The 22,990-nt window shown below is 40.4% G+C and overlaps 1 protein-coding gene across 9 annotated transcripts in view; it reads left to right on the top strand.

The window, feature by feature from the left end:
• LOC143022159 (uncharacterized) overlaps nucleotides 1-22,990 on the top strand; it is a 242,939-nt gene that overhangs the window by 105,439 nt on the left and 114,510 nt on the right. For 8 of the 9 annotated variants that reach the window (XM_076180232.1, XM_076180229.1, XM_076180227.1 and 5 more), the window contains one exon: nucleotides 19,838-20,925. In XM_076180232.1, coding sequence (XP_076036347.1) covers nucleotides 19,838-20,925 — 1,088 coding nt within the window. Of the gene's footprint in view, nucleotides 1-4,340; nucleotides 4,478-19,837; nucleotides 20,926-22,990 lie in introns of those variants that run through there. The other variant, XM_076180236.1, reaches the window with a different exon arrangement.

Raw genomic sequence — 22,990 nt, forward strand, 5'->3', positions numbered from 1 at the left:
ATGACAGTGATGGGTAAGGAAAATGGAGGAGAAATAAGAAAAGATGAGGTGCAAGTACCGTAGTTATTAAAATGATAAGAGCAGGTAAGGCTCCTGGGTTAGAGTGGCTGTGTATAGATGATACTGTTATGTAAGGAAGGGAGGAGCAGAGAATTGGGTGCAGCCCAAAGGGATTTCACCCAATTTTCTCTTTTTCTGCATTAAGGGGGTACGCGACACCTGGGGGGGTGAATTTGGTCAAGATATGGCATTTTTCAAAACTGTGTTCAAAATGTTCGTATACCACTTAGAAATAAATCCCGACAAATAATTTTCCAGCCGCGCGCAATTTAAAGGTCCTGGGTGAGGTTTAAAGGGACAGATTTAAAGGCGCAACCCACACTAGAGGGAGGCGTGCCACTTAGGACCTTCAGGCGCAGCGAATAACGTTGAAATTTGATTGAATTTACACTCGCCCAGTGTATCAACGGCCAATACGATTGTGGAGGGGAAGGGAGGAAGGTGGAGGGAGAATATTTCGCCAACTTTGTGCGAAACTAAGCGTTAGTTCCCGGCTAGCTCTGAAAAGGGAAGTACGCATGTCTCATGAGCTCTCATTGCAATCTATTACTTTAGCTAGTACATATTACTCTTTAGTACAGTCATCATGGGTAGCAAAAAGAACAAAAGAACATCACAATGACAAAAAACAGCAGTTAAAGATGGCAAGCAGTCAAAGACGACTAAAGATCTCACCACCTCTCACTCCACCACCGCCCTCACCTGCACCTCTGTGACGGTGACAGAGGTAAAGGACAACATTAGACTAAACAATTCAAAGAGGAAGATTAAATCCAAAGAAGAAAGCAAGAGGAAAAAGATCAAGGCTATACAGGAAGAAGAAAGAAGAAGGGACATCATATGATGCTGGAGGGGGTGCCCTACCAACATAGATTGGCGAGGGGAATCTGATGAGGAAAGAGAAGGTGCCCACTACTGGAAAATAAACCTCTTTCCAATGATTTAGATACCCTGAAGACCCCCAGCAGAGAGGTTTCATATGAAGAAACCGCCAAAGGTGCAAAAAAGCAAATTATATGATGTTGTCGTCTGTGCGTCGTCACTACTGTGACATACTTATACTTTAGTTTTTCAGTATTTAAAGTACTTATAATTAAAAATATGTTGATAATTTTTACTGTACTTATTATATAATAAGAATTAAGCCATGAAAAAATCAGTAAAATTGGTGAAACTATAAGCAAATTACAGATATATTCATATTTCAAGTTGCCATACCTCCGTTCGATATTTTTCTACTTTTTTTTAGTCATAAAAAATCTAATATACATCAGATTTAGATGAAACTTACAGGGAATATTACTTTTAGTAACTGCTAGGGCCGATCGTTTGAATATTTTGAAAGAGTTCGGAGTAATGGAAACAAGAGCAAAATTTTTTTATTTTTCACGATTTTTGCCAGACATTAAAATTGAAATGCCTGTATGCAAAAGTATAAAGGAAATTGTTCAATTACTCAATGACCGGCCCTAGGTGTGCCTACTGACTAATCATAGCCAAAATATAAAACAAATTGGTCCACGTATTATGGTGCTGTGCACTTTTAAATGTCGCTACTGGTATACGTACATGTGTACATGTGTACATGTGTACATACATCATTCTGCTTCACCTAAAATGTAGGCAATATGGATACCTATTTACCTGAGAAGTTTCAGCTCTTTACTCTAAATATTTTAGAAAATGACCTCCAGGTGTTGCGTACCCCCTTAAGGGATGGAAAGGGGGGAGCTGCTGATTAAGTGAATTGGCCTTGCTGTGGATGTACTTTGTTTTGCTACATTGCCTCTGACCCAGAGCAGTGGGCAGGATACAGGGATAACCCATCATCCACGAGAAGCTAAGATAGGGGGAGAAAGGGGTGTTGGAGGGAAGTGAAATAGGTGGGAGTTGGTATGTGCCTTTGACTTGGCCACCTCCATTATAAGGGGGAAAAGGTCTTGGTGTATAGATATAGATAGATAGAAAACAGTCTCAGTTCATATTTGCATTCATCTACTACACCTCTTTCAAAAACACTATCTTCTTCCCTTCAGATTTTTGTATAGTCGTTTATAGCTTGTTTGTAAGCTTCTTTTGTTTTATTACTTCTTCTCTTCCCCCATTTTCCCATAACCAGTCCCTTTCCCTTTTTGCAATCTCACACTTTTTGTTAAACCAGTCCTGTTTCTGCTTCTTCCTTCCACAAGTCTTTGGCACATGTTTATTCACTCCCCAGTTGTAAATGTCAAAAAAGATTTCCCATTTCCTCCTTATTCCTATGGTATTCATGAATTCCTCCCGGTTTGCATTTCCAAAGAATTTTTTTAACCCTAAGTAATCTGCTTTCCCAAAATTGAGTCTCCCGTGCTTGTGTGATTCATTCCTTGGCTTTATTTCCTCATCCTCCAGCTGAAATTCAGTTGTTGCATGGTCACTGTGTTTTTGTATGAATGTTTTGTGTGGTATAGGTGGAAGGTTGTTATAGATGTTTGAGTAGTATGCTGTTGATGTAGTATTTTTGTTGCTCTTTATTGGTGGTGGTTGTGAAATGTAGTGTGAAGGGTGTGTATTGTTAAGGATTTTGGCATAGAATTGTGTTCCTTTCATTTTCATGTACTACATAATGTTCTATGAGAAGGATTTTGGTTTCTGTATGTAGGTATCCAATAGGGTGGTTTTGGTGCATCCTGTTATTACTCTCAGTGCTCCATTCTGTAAAGTTTGTAAATTATGTTTGCTGATTGTTGGGAACCATGGTGTGGTAGTGTAGTCAAGGATGGTTTGTATGAATTGCTTGTAGGTAGTTATTATACTTTCTGTTGTCCAAATTCACTGCTTGCAGTGGGTTTAAGTAGCTGTTTTCTTGTTGATTTTTGTTGTCAGGTCCCTGATATGTGTGCTTGGTTATTATTATTATCATCTGTATATGAGAGAACATTGGTGTTTAGTTCTGGTTCTGGAATTTGGAGATTGCTCATGAAAAGATTGAATAGTAATGGTGAAGGTTTTGTACCATACAGAACTCCATTGTAGCCTTTTTGTCCCTGTGATTTGGTTGTTTTAAATTAGGTAGGGGATGGGGGGGATGAGGGAGTATGTGTGAAAAATAAATTGACACAGACCGAAGGGATTTCTCCCCATTTTCTCCATTTCTGCAGAGGGGGGTTGCCAGTTTAATGAAGCAGCCTTGCTGTATCATGCAACAATGCTTCTGACTCAGGGCAGTGGGCGAGATGCAGGGATGACCCTTCATCCAGAAGGAGCCAAGATAAGAGTGAGGGAGAAGGTGGATGGGAGTGGAGTATGTGGGGATGGAATGGGTGGGAGTGGATTTTATGCCTTTGTATTTTTGCTACCTCCCTTGTAAGGGGGAAAAGCCTTTGGTATATGTATATATGTTTATTAGGTTAGTGATATTTCTATTTAATTGCTTTAGATTTTTTATGCAAATGGTAGTGTATGGGTTTAAATGTATTAAAGATGAAATGTCTGAAAAGTATGGTAGGGGTTACTAGGTTGGATAGAGGAGGCAAGGAGGAGAGCAGGAGTGGGAAAGGAGATGGCAGATAGGGCAGATGAAAGAGTATTGGAATGGTTTGGACACATGGAAAAAATGAGTGAAGAAAGATTAGTTAAAGAGGTGTGGAAAGCAAAGGTGGAAGGAGTGAATATGAGGGGGCATCCTAGGATGAGAGGGATGGATGGGGTGAAGGGGGCATTGAGCAAGAGGGGAATGTATGTTGAGCAAGGAAGGGAGTAGGCAAGAGATAGGGATGAGTGGAGAGTGGCCATGTATAGATGATACTGTTATGCAAAGAAGGGAGGGGTGGGGGATGGGGGAAGTGGTGCATATGTGTGGATGGTATTTTGATGCAGCCCAAAGAGATTTCTCCCTGTCTTCTTTTCTGCATGAGGGGAAGGAGAGGGGGGTTGCCAATTAAGTGAAGCAGCCTTGCTGTGGATGTGCTTTGTCTTGCTACATTGGTTCTGACCCAGGGCAGTGGGCAGGATACAGAGATGACCAGTCATCCATAAAGAACCAAGATGAGAGGGAAGAAAAAGTGTTGGATGGGAGTGGAATGGGTGGGAGTGGGTACATACCTTTGACATAGCTACCTCCCTTATTAGGGGGTACATACCTTTGACATGGCCACCTCCCTTATAAGGGGGTGCAACCCTGAGGACTTGACACTTGGTCTCCAGACTGGGCCCAAAATCTCTGTCAAATTCAGCTGTATCTCTAACACTTTTTCACACACAGAGACCTGACAGTCGGTGACTGCTCTCATCTCCCTACAACTTTCAGCCAGTGAAACAACAATCTAAAGTTTCTTCCTAGAGAGATGTGTGGAAGGTTCTGAGGACTGTTGTCAGTCACTGTGAGGCTGTGAGTTTTCCACTTGAAACTCAAGGAAATAATTGATTGATTATACAGGTACAGACGCTCTACTTACGTTCATTCGTTTTACATTTTTTCGATTTTACGTTTGAACTGATGGTAAAAATTTTTTTGTAAAAAAACATTTTTTGAGTGAATTTTTTAGTTTACCGCGCTCTCCGTAGTTCAAAAGATACTTGCGCACGACGCTGTGTCCATTGTTTACATTGCGCAAACGACAAACTGAACATGCCTTGCCTCCTCCTCCTCCACCACCATCTCAATTTATGTTGCTTGAATTTAATCTATTTGAAATTAATGTTATTATTTTACAATATTATGTGTTTAATTAATGATTTAGGGGTGTTTTATAAGATATGGTAATAGAATTTACCGACGTATAGTACAGTAACAACTTACGTTCATTTTCAACTTACGTTCGGCCGTTCGGAACGTAACTAAAACGTAAGTTGAGGAGCGTCTGTACTCCTCGTTTAACGACGACAATTGGGACCAGCGCGCCGTCGTTAAGCAAAAGTGTATACATATACGTACATGTACTGTATGTACAATGTCCAGCAATACATGTATCTTTATTTTCGTGTATTTTCCCTCTTTTATACAGTACATTAAAGCTTTATTTACTGTTTATTTACGGTGGTTAGGTTCCTAAAATTACCGTATATGACCAAATCCGCGTATGCTGACATTCCATATTGAATACCGGGGTATTTTTTTAGTTTCGACCATGGGCGCAATATAGCAATAGAAAATTAATTATTAATTTTGTAAATTAAAATGTATCAACGTAATATGCAATTTTGTGGGCGGAAATGAAAGTAAAAAATACCTTGCTACAAGAAAATATGCTAATGAACGAAGTCGGTAGCATAGGCTCGGGACGCCATCTTGTCGTCTGCCAACGTCTCTCACGACAACGACAACGAGGACGAGCCGGATGACATTTAATTTGCAGGTAATGATTTATTAAACACAGGTTAGGTTAGTTTAGTTTAGGTTAGACGAATTAATTTATCATCCTTTCATTTCTTCGACATCGGCATCTATCATAACAAACATGGTGTACCATTCATCCGACATGACTTCGTTACTTATGAAATCTGTTTTAGCATTTTTTTTTTCATTTCCGCTCACAAAATTGCATATTATGTTGATACATTATAATTTACAAAATTAATAATTAATTTTCTATTGTTATATTGCGCCCATGGTCGAGAACTACAAATTTACCACTACCGGTATACACTGTACCCCAGGTAGTTTTTGCAGCTTGCAGGATGGTAATGTAGACCTAAGCTTCAGAACACTTTACCTCACAGCTAATATCCACCGTACAAGTTCATTTATAACATCATACAAATTTGCCTCAGCCAACTTAATTATCGTACACGACATCGTAACTTCGGGAGATTTACGTTAAACGACGTCATAAAGCCCGTCGTTACTCCGAGTAGTTGTTAACCGAGTAGGTCGTTAAACGAGGAGTACCTGTATCTCATGATTCTCGGAAGGCACTTGGTACCAAAGACATCAAGACATCTCCTCAGATTAGGATTCATTGTCCTGGCTGGTGTAGTGACATTGCACTCATATGCTGACTTAATGGTCTGAGTTTGGTCCCTGCCCAGGAGTGAAAAGCATCACAGCAGTACAAGTTTGTACTCTGTTCTATATAAAGCAAAGGAAAAAACTCATTGGGTCCCATCTACTTTCCAATTTGTTATACGTAGCCTTACATTGATGTATAGTTCCAACTTTGTATATATCCTTGATTTCCAAATATCATGTTTATATTTTGACTCGTGCATTGTTCCAGCTTGGGCCATATCACATTCTAAGCTATTCCAAGTATTTATGTATCTACCTGGAAAACTGTAGTTCTTCATATCCTTTAGCCACATAGTTTCCTTTATTCTTAACCCTTTTATTGTGTAATTAGATTTGATGGTCATTCCCTTAATGATGTTAATTATTATCATTACTTCCCAGGTCGAGTATTTGTCTCTAAGTACTACCCTCATTTATCTCCTGGTCAAGACATCTTCCATCCATTCCAATAACTTTCCTTGAACACCACCTATTAATTCAATTTTTCTTAATAGATTTTTGTGTGGTATGCTATCAAATGCTTTTTGTAGATCTAGGAAAGCACAATCTGCCCATCTGTCCCTTTCTTGCATTATTTCTATTAGTCTTGAGTAAAAGCAAACATTTCCCACTGCAACTATCTTTTCCTCCCTATCCTCCTTCACATTTAGCAACTCCCAAAAATATTCTGCCCATCTTCCCCTTACTGCCTTATCTTCCATTATCATCTCTCCATCTGCACCTTTTACCTCTTCTTCTCTACTTGATTCGCCTCCTCTTCCTCTCTTAATTTCTTTCCAAAACATCTTTTTATTACTTTCAAAATTTTCTGTCGTACTCTTACCCCATTTCACATCTGCTCTCCTCTTTGCCTTGCAAGAGAGGTAGCCAAAAAATCAAAGGCATAGAAACCACTTCCACCCATTCCATCCCCTACATACTCCACTCCCCTCTACCCTCTTCCCTCCCTCTTATCTTGGCACCTAAATGACTGGTCATCCCTGCATCTTGTCCACTGCCCTGGTTCAGAAGCAGTGCCACAAGACACAGCACACCCACAGGAAGGCCACTTCATTAAATAAGCGAACCCCCCTCTCCATCCCCTCATGCAGAAAAGGAGAAAACGTGGAGGAATCCCTTCGGGCTGTGTCAATTTATTTCTCATATATACTCCCTCTCTCCCCATCCCCCACCCACTCTCCCTCATGCATCACAGCATCATCCATATACAACCATTCTCCATTCACCCTTATCTTTTGCCCTCTCCCATCCTTCCTTAACAGACATTCCCCTCTTTCCCAATGCCACTTTTACCCCATACATCCATCTCCTCCTAGGACGCCCCCTCATATTCACTCCTTCCACCTCTGCCTTCCACACCTCTTTTACTGATCTTTCTTCACTCATTCGTTCCATGTGTCCAAACCATCCCAATTCTCTTTCATCAACCCTTTCTTTTAATATCCAATTTGCAATTCCATCCAGACTGTGTGATTTTCTGACATCAAGGTTTTTTATTTGGTCTCTAATTTCCTTCTGTGTCACAGTTATTTCTTTCAGTGGAGGGATCTTTCTCTCTGTATGTCCTCCCAATTTTGTGTACTTTCAATTGTGAGTACAGCTTTAAAATGTTTGTTCATAATTTCAGTCATTTCTACACCTATGTATTCATTATTCCGTTGGTGCTGTTTTACTATTTCTTGTTTATCTTGAAGTTCACTTCCCATTTTTGAGTCCATTTCCAGATTTTGTCCAGGTCTGATTGTAATGAGTCACAATTCTCTTCTGTTCTTACTTTCTTTAGTATTTTTGCATAATCTGCAAAGAAATTCATATAACACTCCACTCCCTCATCCATGTTGTTTGTATATATGGCAAACATGATTGGAGCTGGCACCGACCCTTGCGGGACACCACTATTCATTTCTTCCCATTTTGAGTATTTGTCTTAGTTACTATCCTCATTTTTCTCCCAGTCAGGAAGTCTTCCATCCATTCCAATAATTCACCTCCGATGCCACCTATTGATTCAATTTTTCTTATTAATTTCTTGTGTGGTACCTTATCAAATGTTTTTTGTAGGTCTAGATAGGCACAGTCTGCCCATCCATCCCTTTCTTGTATTATTTCTATTAATCTCAAATAGAAGCAGATCAGGTTTGTTGAACATGATCTTCCTTGTCTAAATCAAAATTGATTTGGATTCAGTATAGTTTTTTCTTCCAGATGTTTAACCCATCTACTTTTGATCACTTTTTCACATATTTTTGCTACTGTGCTTGATAAGGAAACCAGTATGTAGTTAGTTGGATTTTCCTTGTTTCCTCCTTTATATATTGGTACAATATTTGCATTTTTCCAGTCTTGTGGTACCTTTCCTTCTTTGAGCGAGCATTTTATTATATTGTATATTTTATCCGTTAACTCCTGTATACATTCATTCAGTATCCATTTTGCAATTCCATCTGGACCATGCGATTTTCTGACATCAAGGTTTTTTATTTGGTCACTGATTTCCTTCTTTGTTACAGTTATTTCCTTCATTGGGGGGATTTCTGTCTCTATTCGCTCACAGTTAGGTGAGTTCTCAGTTGTGAATACCGATTTAAAATGATTGCTCATAATTTCTGCCATTTCTTGTTCTTCTGTATATTCATAACTTCCCTGGTGCAGCTTTTCTATTTCTTGTTGTTTTTTTAGTTTACCATTCACATATCTGTAAAGTAGTTTAGGTTGTTCCTTGCATTTTTCTATTATTTCTTTTTCATAGTTTCTCTTTTCATCTCTGCGTATTTTTACATAATTTCTTAGTTTGATGTATGTTTGCCATTTGCTCATTTTTTTGTCTTTTTTCAATTTTTTCCAGGCTTTGTCTCTTTTATCCTTAGCTTCACTACATTTTTTGTTGTACCAGTTCTTTATGTATACTTTTTCTTGCTTTTGTTGTGATAATAATGATAATTGCAAATTGCCAAGGATAACACAAAAAAGCATGTACGCTTATTTCCATTGTGGTCCTCATTAGATTGTTATTCTACACTAAGTTACACAGACAACATACATAGGGGGTTAAGGGGACCAGAGACAATCATGAGTAATACCAGTCAGTACACATATGACACATAAACATTGTTATAGTTTTGCTAATATTACTAAAATGTTTGTAACACATTGGATATTGAAACCAAAAATTGAGCACCATCACAATAAGGAACATAGTATTAACCCCTTCGATACGATGACGCCTACGTAGGCGTCATGAGGAGCAAGTGGGTACGATAGGATGCCGATGTCGGCGTCTTGATTATATATATTGTAGTTGTACCTGCATGACCCCCATACTCTGTAAACTGGCTTTATCATATTTTCTATGGTTATCAAAATTCACGGGTGAAAGAGAACGAGCAATACAGCGTTAACTTTATTTTTTATAATGCAAGTATTATGACGCAACATCACACGTCTGGCAGCTAATGCTGCCCGCGAGATTTTGGCCCATAGTGAAGGGGTTAAGCAAAGGAACAAGAAAATAATGTTAAATGGTAACAAAACAGTATGAGTGAGTAGCATATCTGAGTAGTACCATTAATGATATACTACATTATTCTACAGCTGTATCAACATGTTATAGTGAATGCTACATTGCAGCTAGGGTCACCTATTAATTAATTCTAAAATTTTACCTGGATCTCAGGACGGAATGGGCAATTAGTATGAGCACTAGGAAGTAGTACATTATAACCTGAAGCACCAGAAGTAGGGTACAGGGGACCAGTACTCGTATAAGTAAAACAACAAGGAGAACAAGGAAAAAGTCCAATTACCTTGTTGCCTGGTGCCCTGATTCACCAGGCTTGTATTATGGTCAGATCATAACTGTTCTCGGACCCTACGTGAGACATATACCATACAATGACTAGCAAAACAAAGGTGGAAACCAATTTGTAACATCAAACATTGTTATACTAAGCTAAACTTCTACATATACATACATATACCAAGGCTTTTTCCCCCTTACAAGGGAGGTAGCCAAAAAGGAAAAGGCATAAAATCATTCCCACCCATTCCATCCCTGAAAACACTCCACACCCCTCCACCCTCCCTCTTATCTTAGCACCTCCTTGATGATGGGTCATCCCTGGACCTTGTCCACTGCCCTGGGTCAGAAGCAGTGTCGCAAGACGCAGCACATCCACAGCAAGGCTGCTTCATTAAATCGGCGACCCCCCCTCTCTGTCCCCCCATGCATAAAAGGAGAAGACGGGGAGAAATTCCTTCGGGCTGCGTCAAATTTTGCTCACACATACTACCTCACCCCCCCCCCTCACCCTGCCCATTCCACCTCATGCATCACAACATCATCCATATGCAACCATTCTCCATTCATCCCTGTCTTCTGTCCTCTCCCGTCCTTCCTCAACAGACATTCCCCTCTTCCCCAAAGCCCCCTTCACCCCATCCATCTACCTCATCCTAGGATGTGCCCTCATGTTCACTCCTCCACATCTTCCTTCCATACCTCTTTTACTAGTCTTTCTTCACTCATTCTTTCCATGTGTCCAAACCATCCTAATACTCTTTCATCAACCCTATCTCCCAACTCCCTTTCCACCCCTGTTTTCCTCCTCACCTCCACATTTCTCACTCTATCTAGCCTAGTAACCCCCATCATACTTCTCAGACACCTTATCTCAAACACATTCAAACTCCTTCTCTCTTCCTCTCTTATGTTCCATGTTTCTGCCCCATACAGTGCTGTTGGCACAATCACTCCTTCATATAGTCTCCTCTCAGCATCCATTCCCAAATGTCTATTCCTCATTACACTTTTTAATCCACCAAGTCATTTACTTGCTTCTCTCAATCTACATTCTACACTTCACCTTTTCCTGCCACATTTGCACCCAAATATCTAAAACTATCCACTTCCTCCAGTCGCTCTCCCTTAATGCTCACTTCCAGTCTGCTGCCACTTTCACCCCTTGTACATCTCATCACCTTACATTTATCCACATTTATCTCCAGCTTTCTTCTATCACACACTCTCCCAAACTCTGTCACCAACTTCCTCAATCCCTCCTCTGATCCTGCCACAAGTGCAGTGTTGTCTGCAAACAACAGCTGGCTTACCTCCCACTTTTCTCCATTTTCTTTAACCATCTCCAATCCCTGTATGTTTAGATCTAGAAAAGGACAGTCCGCCCGTCCATCCCTTTCTTGTATTATTTCTATTAGTCTCGAGTAGAAGCAGATCAAGTTTATTGTACATGATCATCCTTGTCTAACTCTAAATTGTTTATGATTCAGTATATTTTTTTCTTCCAGATGTTTAACCCATCTACTTTTGATAACTTTTTCACATATTTTTGCTATTGTGCTTGTAAGGGAGACCAGTCTGTAGTTAGTTGGATTTTCCTTGTTCCTTCCTTTATATATTGATACAATATTTGCATTTCTCCAGTCCTGTGGTACTTTTCCTTCTTTGAATGAGTATTTAATTATGATGTATATTTGTCCGCCATGCATTCTTTTAATATGCAATTTGCAATTTCATCCAGACCGTGTGATTTTCTGACATCAAGATGTTTTTGTTGGTCTCTGATTTCCTTCTGTTTCACAGTTATTTCTTTCATTGGGGGGTATCTTTCTGTCTGTATTTCCTCACAGCTTTCTGAACTTTCAATTTGAATACTGTACTGATTTGAAATGTTTGTTCATAATTTCAGCCATTTCTACTTTATATTTGTTGCCTCCAACTGTCTATCCCTAGACCGAATTGTGTTTGCCTGAGGAAAGGCATTGTTGCATGGAATGTTGAACTGTTGCCATAAAGCTCTTTGGGTTGCAGTCACAGATTGGTTGTTCTCAAAATACGCACACATGACAAAGCTGCAATGTGCACCCATCCATACCATGTTGGCTAATGAAATGGGGATGTCTATGGAGCAGAGCAAAACCACGTGCACCTTCCTCTCCCCTCTTCCCCCCCCCGAGCATTGACTCCTAACTGCTCAATCGGTTCTGCTGCACCTTGTACTATAATTAGGGAAACACATACATACCCTTTACCCACCTGTTTGGGGGTGACCAAGTGAAAGTATGCCATAACTGTGTACATACACATACATATACCAAGGCTTTTTCCCCCTTCCAAGGGAGGTAGCCAAAAAGGGAAAGGCATAAAAACACTCCCACCCATTTCATACCTAAATACACTCCACACCCCTCCCACCCTCCCTCTCATCTGAGCACCTCCTGGATGACGGGTCATCCCTGCACCCTGCCCACCGCCCTGGGTCAGAAGCAGTGTCGCAAGACACAGCACATCCACAGCAAGGCCGCTTCATTTAATCGGCGACCCCCCCTCTCCGTCCCCCCTTGCATATAAGGAGAGGATGGGGAGAAATCCCTTCGGGCTGTGTCAAAATTTACTCACACATACTACCCCACCCCCTTTTTCCAGATCCATAAAAGCCCAAAAAACATCCTTCCCCTTTCCTATAGCTTTCTCACATATCTGTCTTACCACAAAGATCTGATCCACACAACCTCTACCTGTCCTAAATCCACACTGTTCCTCACCAATTACTCCTTCTGTTCCTCTCCTAATCCTCTCAATTAAGATCCTCCCTTAAGCCTTCCCTACTACACTTAACAGGCTAATCCCTCTGAAACTACTACATTCACACTTGTCCCCTTTTCCCTTGTAAAGAGGAACTATACAGGCACTTCTCCAGTCCTCCGGTACTCTACCCTCTCTCCAGCAAACATTAAATAACCTCACCAACCAGTCCACCATCACTGAACCTCCCTTTTTCAGACATTCTGCATGGCATCCATCCAGACCAGGTGCCTTACCTGCTTTCATCATCTTTACAACTGCCTTCACCTCATCCTTCCTTATTTCTCCTGTGTATGTGAGAAAAATACAGAAGGGATCCTCAGACCCTTCACATTGCCCCATGTAGTCATCTTTTTTTTTTTATTGCATGCACCACCACAGGAGTCTAAAAAAAAGGTGTGTCTTAGGAGTGGTACAGGAGAGACTTGAAAAGAGTAACAGAAAGGCGGCATGAGGAGCAAGTGGATACACGAGGCTGCCGTATCGGCGTCTTGATTATATTTATTGTACTTGCCCCTGCGTAATGACATACTCTCTAAACTGTCTTCATCACATTTTCTATGGTTATCAAAATTCACGGGTGAAAGAGAGAACAATCGATATAAGCGGTGACTATATTTTATGATGTGAGCTAATGCTGCCCGCGAGTTTTTGAACCGTACTGAAGAGGTTAAAAGATTACTCAGCATTCCTTTATGAGTGGAAAGTTGTCACCAAACACAAGGAGTACTGCATATAACTCTGCAGTCACTATCCCAGTACAGTAGAATTGGCCAGGTAACAGAAACCACTAGTCTAAGATGCAGTTGTCATACAAAAGACAAAACATATCTGACACAACCCTACACTTGTGTTACAACCCAGTCAACTCTACATACTCTTTTTCCTGTGGGCCAATGTAGAGTCTATGGCTAGACTCCTTGGGGCTACAAGTCTCATGCAAGAAAGAACTGGTGCAACAGACTGGTGCACCTCAATTTAGAGAAACCGTCTGGGGTATTGCCTGCATGTTATTGTGGCAAAGTAGCATGCAGTTGATACTTTAGGGTCTATATGGGGCGCCCCTACAGACCAGAGCCACACATCATTTTGTCTGTGATAGAGGAAAACTCTGTGCATAGAGAAATGATGACACTTTTATACTACGACTGTCCCTCCGTTATGCTGTCCCCCAACCCCTTGTTGCTGTCCTGTACCATTTCTCTGAATATTCATTTCCTGTTTTCGCTGACCCTGTGGTTGGGGAAGAGAATGCCACCACCAAGTCTTTCCACTTGAGTCATAAAAGGCAACAAAAAACGGGGCAGGGATGGGATTAAAAAAAAAGAAAAAAAAAAAAAAAAAAAAAAAAAGAAGAAGAAGAAAAGGCATAAGAGGGTCTGGGAGTTTTCCAACCAGTGCCCTAAGGTTTGGGTCTTTTAATGTGTGTGGATGTGGTACAGATGAGAATAAAAGGGAATAGATAGGCAGTATGTTTGTGAGAAGAAAGATGGATGTGCTGGCTTTGAATGAAACTAAAATGAAAGGAAAGGGCAACTGTGAGTTTGGGAGTGTAGCTGGGAGGTACTCAGGAGTGAAGAGGGGAGGAGGTTTCATCAAGGTTGATGTGGATGAAGGTGAAGCTCTGAAGGGAGATGTGGATTTTTGTAAGTGTGTATGGACCTGGTAGTGAGAAGAGCGTAGAGGAAATGGAGGCTTTTTGGGTAGATAGAAATGAGTGCATAGAGGGATTAGGGAGAAATGTCAATGTAATTGTATTGGGAGACCTTAATGCTAGGGTAGGAAATGAACCAATAGACAGAGTGATTGGAAAGTTTGGAGTTCCAGGTAAAAATCATAGTGGAGAAATGATAGTGGAGATGTGTCTTGAAAAAGAGTTGATGATAGCAAATACAGTGTTTAGGAAGAAAGTCAAGCATAAGTACACATGGGAGAGGGTAGTGGATGGAAGGGTGGCAGATAGAGTGTTAATGGACTATATAGTGGTGACCAGGAGTATGGTAGGAAGAGTTAAGGATGTACATGTTCTAAGGGGAGAGAGTGGGGGAATATCAGATAATTTTCTGATGGAAGGTAAAATGAGAGTGGAGAATAGATGGAGAAAGAGGAAGAGGGAAGAAGGTATGGAGGTACTTAGAGTGAACTGCTTAAATGAGGAAAAAAGGAGAGTGAGTATATGAAGAAGCTGAAAGAGGAGTGGGAGGGAGTAAAGGATAGAGTAGAACTAGGAGTGGAGGAATGGGGATGGTTCAAGGAGGGAGTCATGAGGTGTGCAAAGATGGTGTGTGGAACAAGGAGGGCGGGAGGAAATAGAAGGAAGGGTAGTGAGTGGTGGGATGAGGAACAAAGAAATGTGTAGAAGAGAAGAAGCAGGCATTCATAGATTGGCTGTAAATTAGGACGAGGGAATCGTATGAGAGGTATAAAGTAAAGAGAAGGGAAGTTAAGCATAAGATAAAGGAAACAAAGAGGAGAGCAGATGTGAAATGGGGTAAGAGTATGACAGAAAATATTGAAAGCAATAAAAAGATGTTTTGGAAGGAAATTAAAAGAGAAAAAGGAGGTGAATCCAGTAGAGAAGAAAAGGTAAAAGGTGCAGATGGAAGAGAAGGCAGTGAGAGGAAGGTGGGGAGAGTATTTTAGGGAGTTGCTAAATGTGAAGGAGGATAGGGAGGGAAAGGTAGTTGCAGTAGGAAGTGCTAAGAAAATGAGAGATGAGTGAGAAAAATGGAGGAGAAATGGGGAAGGGTGAAGTGAAAGTAGCTGTTAAGATGATGAGAGCGGGTAAGGCACCTGGTCTAGATGGATGCCATGCAGAGTGTCTGAAGAAAGGAGGTACAGTTATGGTGGACTGGCTGGTGAGGTTGTTTAGTGTTTGTTTAGGAGGGGGTAGAGTGCCGGAGGACTGGAGAAGTGCCTGTATAGTTCTGCTTTACAAGGGAAAGGGGGGACAAGTGTGAGTGTAGTGGTTTTGGAGGGATTACAAAGGATTACAAAGGCGGAGCATGCTGACAGGAGACCTTTTGGTCCATATCTAGGTCGGATGCAAAAAAAAATCATAATGATAATAAATTAATAAATAAAAAGTATAATAATCATAATAATAATACCGTATTATCCGCCGTATAGTGCGCGACTTTTTTCCGTTGGAAGGGCCTAAAAATGAGGGGTGCGCGTTATCCGGTGGTGCGCATTATCTACGGCCTACGATAAAAATTCTGCGGCTGTGTGTAATTTTTTTCACAACAACGTGACGATGTTGGCCGTCAAAAAGTCGGGACGGCACACTTCTCCGTGACGTTCCGTGAGAACAAGAAGAACAGCCATGGTGACATGAAAGAATTCGCCAGCATGGGCTACCGTATATAAATATTTGGTATAGGTAGGTATCTATCGAATCTTATTTTTCATGTTTAAATAGGCCTAAACACCATGAAACATGATCAATATTCATGATATTTGCCCATGTTCACAGCATCTTAGTTTGAATTTTTATGTTGGCTTTGTTGCTTCACTTTAGGTATAGTACAAATTCCGTTGCGGCCGTTCATAAACTCGTGTCAAACACCTGACTACAACACCCTCTTTCGGGAGTTATATTAACTAAACGTCACCTCGATGAGAGACTGTCCTATTTCACCACTGTCATTGCAGGTTCAAAGCTAAAACGAAACAGTCTGTAGTTTCAGTATTAAATAAAAAATGGTAAAGACGAATTATTTCCTCAAGATATAAAATGAACATTTTCTGTAAAAATCCCGAAATTTTTCTGTATATTTTACTTTCAATAAACTTTTTTTAGATCATATTTCCTACAAACTATTTAAGCTACAAAGTAATAAGGGACCAACGCACAACATGAGTCATATACCGGTACATGTAGTTCCGACTTTTTCTTAGTGGTGTCCTGATTGATGCCTAAACTGACACTTAATTTAGTGACAAATCAACAGATTTCCCAGCAGTGGCTCTAGCCAATGAAAAATACTTCTCCATGTAACCTTGTTCACATGATATGAATACCGAGGTAAAACTGCGTTATAGACAAATGCGATCGGGCATGCGCGTTATACGTCGGCGCGCGCTATCTGTGTACTGAGATAACGAAGTGTATGGGTGGGCATTATAACCCGATGCGCATATTAAGCCGGAAAATACGGTAAATTAATAAATTTAATAATGTAAATAACAAAATACATGAATAAATGCATAGGTATACTCGTAGTTAAATAATAAACAAACAGGTATATAGTGAATAATGATAAATTGACATATAACTAATAATGAAAATCAAACAGACAACTGATAACAAAACAAAAACAAATAAAATAAATTATAATCATTACAGCATCTTGCTTAGGTGTTTATCTAAATCATTCTTAAAGCTTTGAACTGAACTACATTGCACTACCTGTGCAGGAAGTTTATTCCATTCATTAACTACATGGTTGGTAAAGTTGTTTCTACCTACTTCTAAATTGAATCTATTTTTGAGCAGTTGAGACCATTGTTTCTTGTCTGATCCTCATTCAATGTGAAAATTTTGTCACTTTTGATGTTGTCAATTCCCTTTAGAATTTAAAAGACCTGTATCAAGTCACCTCTGAGTCTATGCTTTTTTAGGGAAAACAGATTCATATGTTTTAGTCGATTATCGTGTGATTTATTTTTGATATTTGGAATCAGTTTTGTGGCTCGCCATTGTAGTTTTTCCAGTCTGTCAATGTCTTTAATGAGATTCGGTGACCATACGGAAACAGCATATTCCAAATGTGGACAAACTACCGATTTATATAGCTTGTTAATGAGTGATGGACTTTTGAAATCAAAAGATCGTGCAGTCAGTCCTAGAATCTTGTAATCGTACTTACTGTTAGTTTTACCTATGTGCAACCTTGCATTTACTTGTGTTAAATTTCATCAGCCACTTTTCAGACCATTGCTGTAATTTATCTAAATCTTCTTGAATACCTAATTGGTTTAAGTGATCATTTGTCATTCCGCACAATTTTGTATCATCAGCAAATTTGGAAACAGTAGATTTTAGTCCATGGTCTATATCATTTATATATACTATGAATAGAAGTGGCCCAAGAACAGAACCCTGAGGAACTCCACTTGTAACATTTTTCCATCTAGAAGTTTTTCCATATAAAACAACTCTGTTTTTGATCATTCAACCAATTACTAGTCCAATTTAATAGGCTACCACTTATTCCGTGCAAACCTAATTTAGTAAGTAGTCTTTTGTGTGGGACGGTATCAAAAGCTTTTGCAAAGTCTAGATATATTAAATCTATATTGTTTCTTTTGTCATAATTCGAGATAACTGTGTTTTAGAATTCGAGTAAATTAGTCACGCAAGAACATTTCCGTCTGAAACCATGCTGGCTATCATTTATCAAACGGTTACTTTCTAAATGATGTTCAATAGCATCTCTGATGATAGTTTCCATTATTTTTCCTATGATTGAAGTCAAACTTATAGGACTTTAGTTATTTGGTTTCTTTTTGTCACCTTTTTTGAATATGGGAGTGTAATTGGGAAGCTTATGGGAGGGTCTTGATTGAGAGGATTGGGAGAGGAACAGAGGGAGTAATTGGTGAGGAACAGTGTGGGTTTGAGACATGTGGGGGTTGTGTGGATCAGATTTTTGTGGTAAGACAGATGTGTGAGAGGGCTATAGGAAAAGGTAAGGATGTTTTTTTGGGCTTTTATGGATCTGGAAGAGGCTTATGACAGGGTAGACAGGAAGGCACTGTGGGAGGTACTGCAGATATATAGGATAAGAGGAAAACTGTTAAGAGCAGTCAAGAGTTTTTATGAGAGTAGTAAAGCTTGTGTTAGGATTAGAAATAGAGAGGTGGGACTTCATCGGGGATGTGTTGTATTGCCCTGGCTGTTCAATCTTTACATGGATGGGGTGGTGCGAGAGGTGAATGCAAGGGTAGTGGGTCAGGGATTGGAGATGATTAAAAAATGGAGAAAATTGGGAGGTGAGCCAGTTGTTGTTTGCTGACAACACTGTGCTTGTGACAGGATCAGAGGAGGGATTGAGGAAGTTGGTGACAGAGTTTGAGAAGGTGTGTGAAAGAGGGAAGCTGGATGTAAATGTGGGTAAGGGTGGGGTGATGAGATGTACAAGGGGAGAGAGTGGCAGCAAGCTGGAAGTGAACGTTAGGGGTGAGAGACTGGAGGAAGTGGATAGTTTTGGATGCTTGGGTGCGAATGTGGCAAGGAGGGGAGGAGTGTGGGTGGAGGTAGAATGTAGATTGAGAGAAGTGAGTAAATGCCTTGGTGGATTGAAAAGTGTAATGAGAAATAGACATCTGGGAATGGATGCTAAGAGGAGGTTATATGAAGGAGTGATTGTGCCAACAGCATTGTACGGGGCAGAAACATGGAACATGAGAGAGGAAGAGAGGAGTTTGAATGTGTTTGAGATGAAATGTCTGAGAAGTATGATAGGGGTTACTAGGATAGAGTGTAAAATGAGGAGGTGAGGAGAACAGGGGTGGAAAGGGAACTGGGAAATAGGGTTGATGAAAGAGTATTGGGATGGTTTGGACACATGGAAAGAATGAGTGAAGAAAGATTAGTAAAAGAGGTGTGGAAGGCGGAGATGGAAGGAGTGAATATGAGGGGGCGTCCTAGGATGGGATGGATGGATGGGGTGAAAGGGGCATTACAAAAGAGAGGAATGTCTGTGGAGGAAGGACGGAAGAGGACAGAAAACAGGGGTGAATGGAGAGAGGTTGTGTATAGATGATTCTGTGATGCCTGAGGGGGAGTGGGTGGGGGATGGGGGGTGAGGAAGTGTGTAAAAAAAAAAAAATTATGCAGTCCGAATGGATTTCTCCCCGTTTTCTCCTTTTCTGCATGAGGGGACAGAGAGGGGGGTCGCCGAATTTATGAAGCGGCCTTGCTGTGGATGTGCTGCGTCTTGCGTCACTGCTTCTGACCCAGGACAGTGGACAGGATGCAGGGATGACCCGTCATCCAGGAGGTGCCAAGATAAGAGGGAGGGAGGAGGGTAGAGGGGAGTGGAATATATAGGAAATGGAATGGGTGGGAGTGGTTTCTATGCCTTTTTCTTTTTTTCTACCCCCTGTGTAGGGGGAAAAAGCCCTTGGTATATGTATGTATGAAAACATTTTACTTAAACTTTTTTATCTTGATTTTACAGCAAATGGTTGAAGATATTGAAAGCAGAGCAGTGATAAAGCCTGGAGAAGTAAAAAAGAAGCAAATCCAGAGGCTTGCTGGTGAAAAACATGAAAAATTAAAGAAAACTGAGATGCTAACCAAATTCAATTTAAGACAGGGATTAAATTTATTAGAAGACAAAAAGAAAGGGATTTTAGAGCCATGTCTCCATAAAGGGGAGTATAGTCAACTAGGTGGAGAAAGTACAAGCTATCCACTAAAACAAAGTAGCTTTAATCGTGAAAATGTGAGACCAAACCCCATTTTCCTGCATAGTTGGCTTGGTGTACCCTCAGAGAAGAATTTAGAGAAGGCAGGTCATCACTCAGTAACTCGTTGCAGTTCTTTACTTCATAGCCATGTTCAACCTTCACTATCTCCATCCAAAGTAGAAAAGAATAAGGCTGGAACAACTTGTCAAAAGCATCACAGACTTTTGTCTTCTGGGATGCCACAGGATGGTAGTAAAGTAAAAATGAATGGAGAGGAGAAGAAAAAGAATAGAATGAGAAATAATGGAGATGCTACAAGACGGAGGAAAGGAAAAAGTCAAAACAAAATAAAAATTACAAAGAATGGTGAGGGGAGGTTTTTATCTCAGGGTCTTGAAAATCAAAAGGAAAGAAAATCAATTGATAAGTTGCACTCTGAGCAGGTGTCCACCACAGTTTACACAGGCAGTCCACTTAAGAAGCAGGTATTAACAGGAGTTACAATTCATCCTGACCCTTCTTTGGCAAATTCTGTTGTCAAAAATCATGCAGTTCTGCACATCCAGCATAGTAGCAGGAGTTGTCCACCTCATACTTATGCAGTTACTTATTGTGAAGAAGATCTAGGGACTCAGAGAATGCTGGATAAAGAGGATAAAAGTATTAGTTGTGCAGAATTGTTAGGTTCTAATATTCAGGGCAACCGGGAAAGAGAACCTGTCATGGAAATGCAGCAGTTCGTCTTTTCACATTCAGGACAGGATGGGCCTAGTAAATTTGAAGATGGAGAGCAAACTTTGGTAGCTGATGAGGATGCCCTTAGACAGCTTCACTTCCAGGACACAATTTTGCAAAAGTAAGTTTTACAGTTAAATTATTTACCCACCTCAGATTATGGAATCTCTTTTGATGAGCCAAGCTGTGATAATTGATAAAGCTGTGAACTGTGTAATTACCACAATTTGTATATGCCATAGAAGTACACATGAACATAAAGTATTTTGATATACATATAAAAGTCTCTTTCCAACTTGTAAAGAGAGTGACTATAAATTAATAAATCTCACTCAACTACCCCTTCCATCTCAGCACTTTGAGGATGAAGGGTTCCCTTGCCCCCAGTTATATTGATTTGGTCAAAAGCAATGTAATAAGGCATTATTCTTCCACAGCCGGGCCTGACAGCCAAAGCTGGTATGCTAACACTATTTCACCATTACATTCCCTTATTGGTCTGTGTTGAGCTTGTAAACTTGCTCTGTAAAACCTCTAAATTTCCTAGTCATCTGGGAGACTTAAGCTAACATTTAAATAAGCATAATAAATTGTTGCTAATAAATTGTTAGACAAGTAAAGAATAGAACTTTAGTAGAAAATAACACCTCTCTACCATGGCTGGGCAACAGCTGCAGGCAATGTAAAAAGTTATGAAATTAATCTTGTTCCCATTTATGAGTCAAAAAACTGATATATATATACATATATATATATACATATATTTATATATGTATATATATATATATATATATATATATATATATATATATATATTACTCGTCTGGGGTATTGGTTGCTTGTTATTGTGGCAAAGTAGCATGCAGTCGATACTTTAGGGTCTATATGGGGCGCCCCTACGGACCAGAGCCACACATCATTTTGTCTATGATAGAAGAAATTCTGTTCATAGAGAAATGATGACACTTTTATTACTACGACTGTCCCTCCGTTATGCTGTCCCCCAACCCCTTGTTGCTGTCCTGTACCATTTCTCTGAGTATTCTCTTTCTGATTGGGGGAATTTCCCTGTGGTGGGGGAAAAGAATACTGCCACCAAGTCTTCCCACTTGGATCGTAAGAGGCGAGAAGAAAGGGACGGGGAGAGGGACTAGGCATCCTTCTCCCTGTAGCCCCAAGGGGCAAATTCCTAAAAATCAAAGGAAAGGCATAAGGGGTGCTGGAGGGCCTCGGGCCAGCACCCTAAGGTTTGGGTCTTTTAATGTGCGTGGATGTGGTACAGATGAGAGTAAAAGGGAAGAGATAGGTAGTATGTTTGTGAGAAGAAAGTTGGATGTGTTGGCTTTGAGTGAAACTAAGTTGAAAGGGAAGGGTGAGTGTAAGTTTGGGAGTGTAAGTGGGAGGTTATCAGGAGTGAAGAGAGGGCGAGGGAGGGAAGGGGTGGCTATTCTAGTAAGTGAGGAGATAGGTAAAGGGGTAGTGGAGTGGAAGGAGGTTTCCTCAAGGATAATGTGGATGAAGGTGAAACTGGGAAAGGAGATGTGGGTCTTTGTAAGTGCATATGGGCCGGGCAGTGAGAAGAACATGGAAGAAAGGGAGGCCTTTTGGATAGATTTAAATGAGTGCATAGAGGGTTTAGGAAGAAATGTCAATGTAATAGTACTGGGAGACCTTAATGCTAGGGTGGGAAATGGTCCAATCGATGGAGTGGTTGGGAAATGTGGAGTTCCAGGAAAGAATCGTAGTGGAGAGTTGATGGTGGAAATGTGTCTAGAAAGAGAGTTGATGATAGCAAATACAGTGTTTCGGAAGAAAGTCAAGCATAAGTACACATGGGAGAGGGTGGTGGAGGGAAGGGTGGTAGATAGAGCGCTAATGGATTATGTAGTGGTAAATAGGATTATGATAGGAAGAGTTAAGGATGTACATGTGCTAAGGGGAGAGGGTGGGGGAATATCAGATCATTTTTTGGTGGAAGGTAAGCTGAGAGTGGAGGATAGATGGAGAAGGAGGAAAGGGACAAAAGGTAGGGAGGTTCTTAGAGTGAACTCCTTGAATGAAAAGGAAAAGGAGAAGGAGTACGAAAAGAAGCTGAAGGAGGAGTGGGAGGGAGTAAAGGATAGAGCAGAGATGGGTGTGGAGGAGGAATGGGGATGGTTCAAGGAGGGAGTCTTAAAGTGTGCAAG

This window comes from Oratosquilla oratoria, chromosome 44 (genome assembly GCF_046742065.1).
Source record: "Oratosquilla oratoria isolate Oo_2021 chromosome 44, ASM4674206v1, whole genome shotgun sequence".
Taxonomy (NCBI): Eukaryota; Metazoa; Arthropoda; class Malacostraca; order Stomatopoda; family Squillidae; genus Oratosquilla; species Oratosquilla oratoria.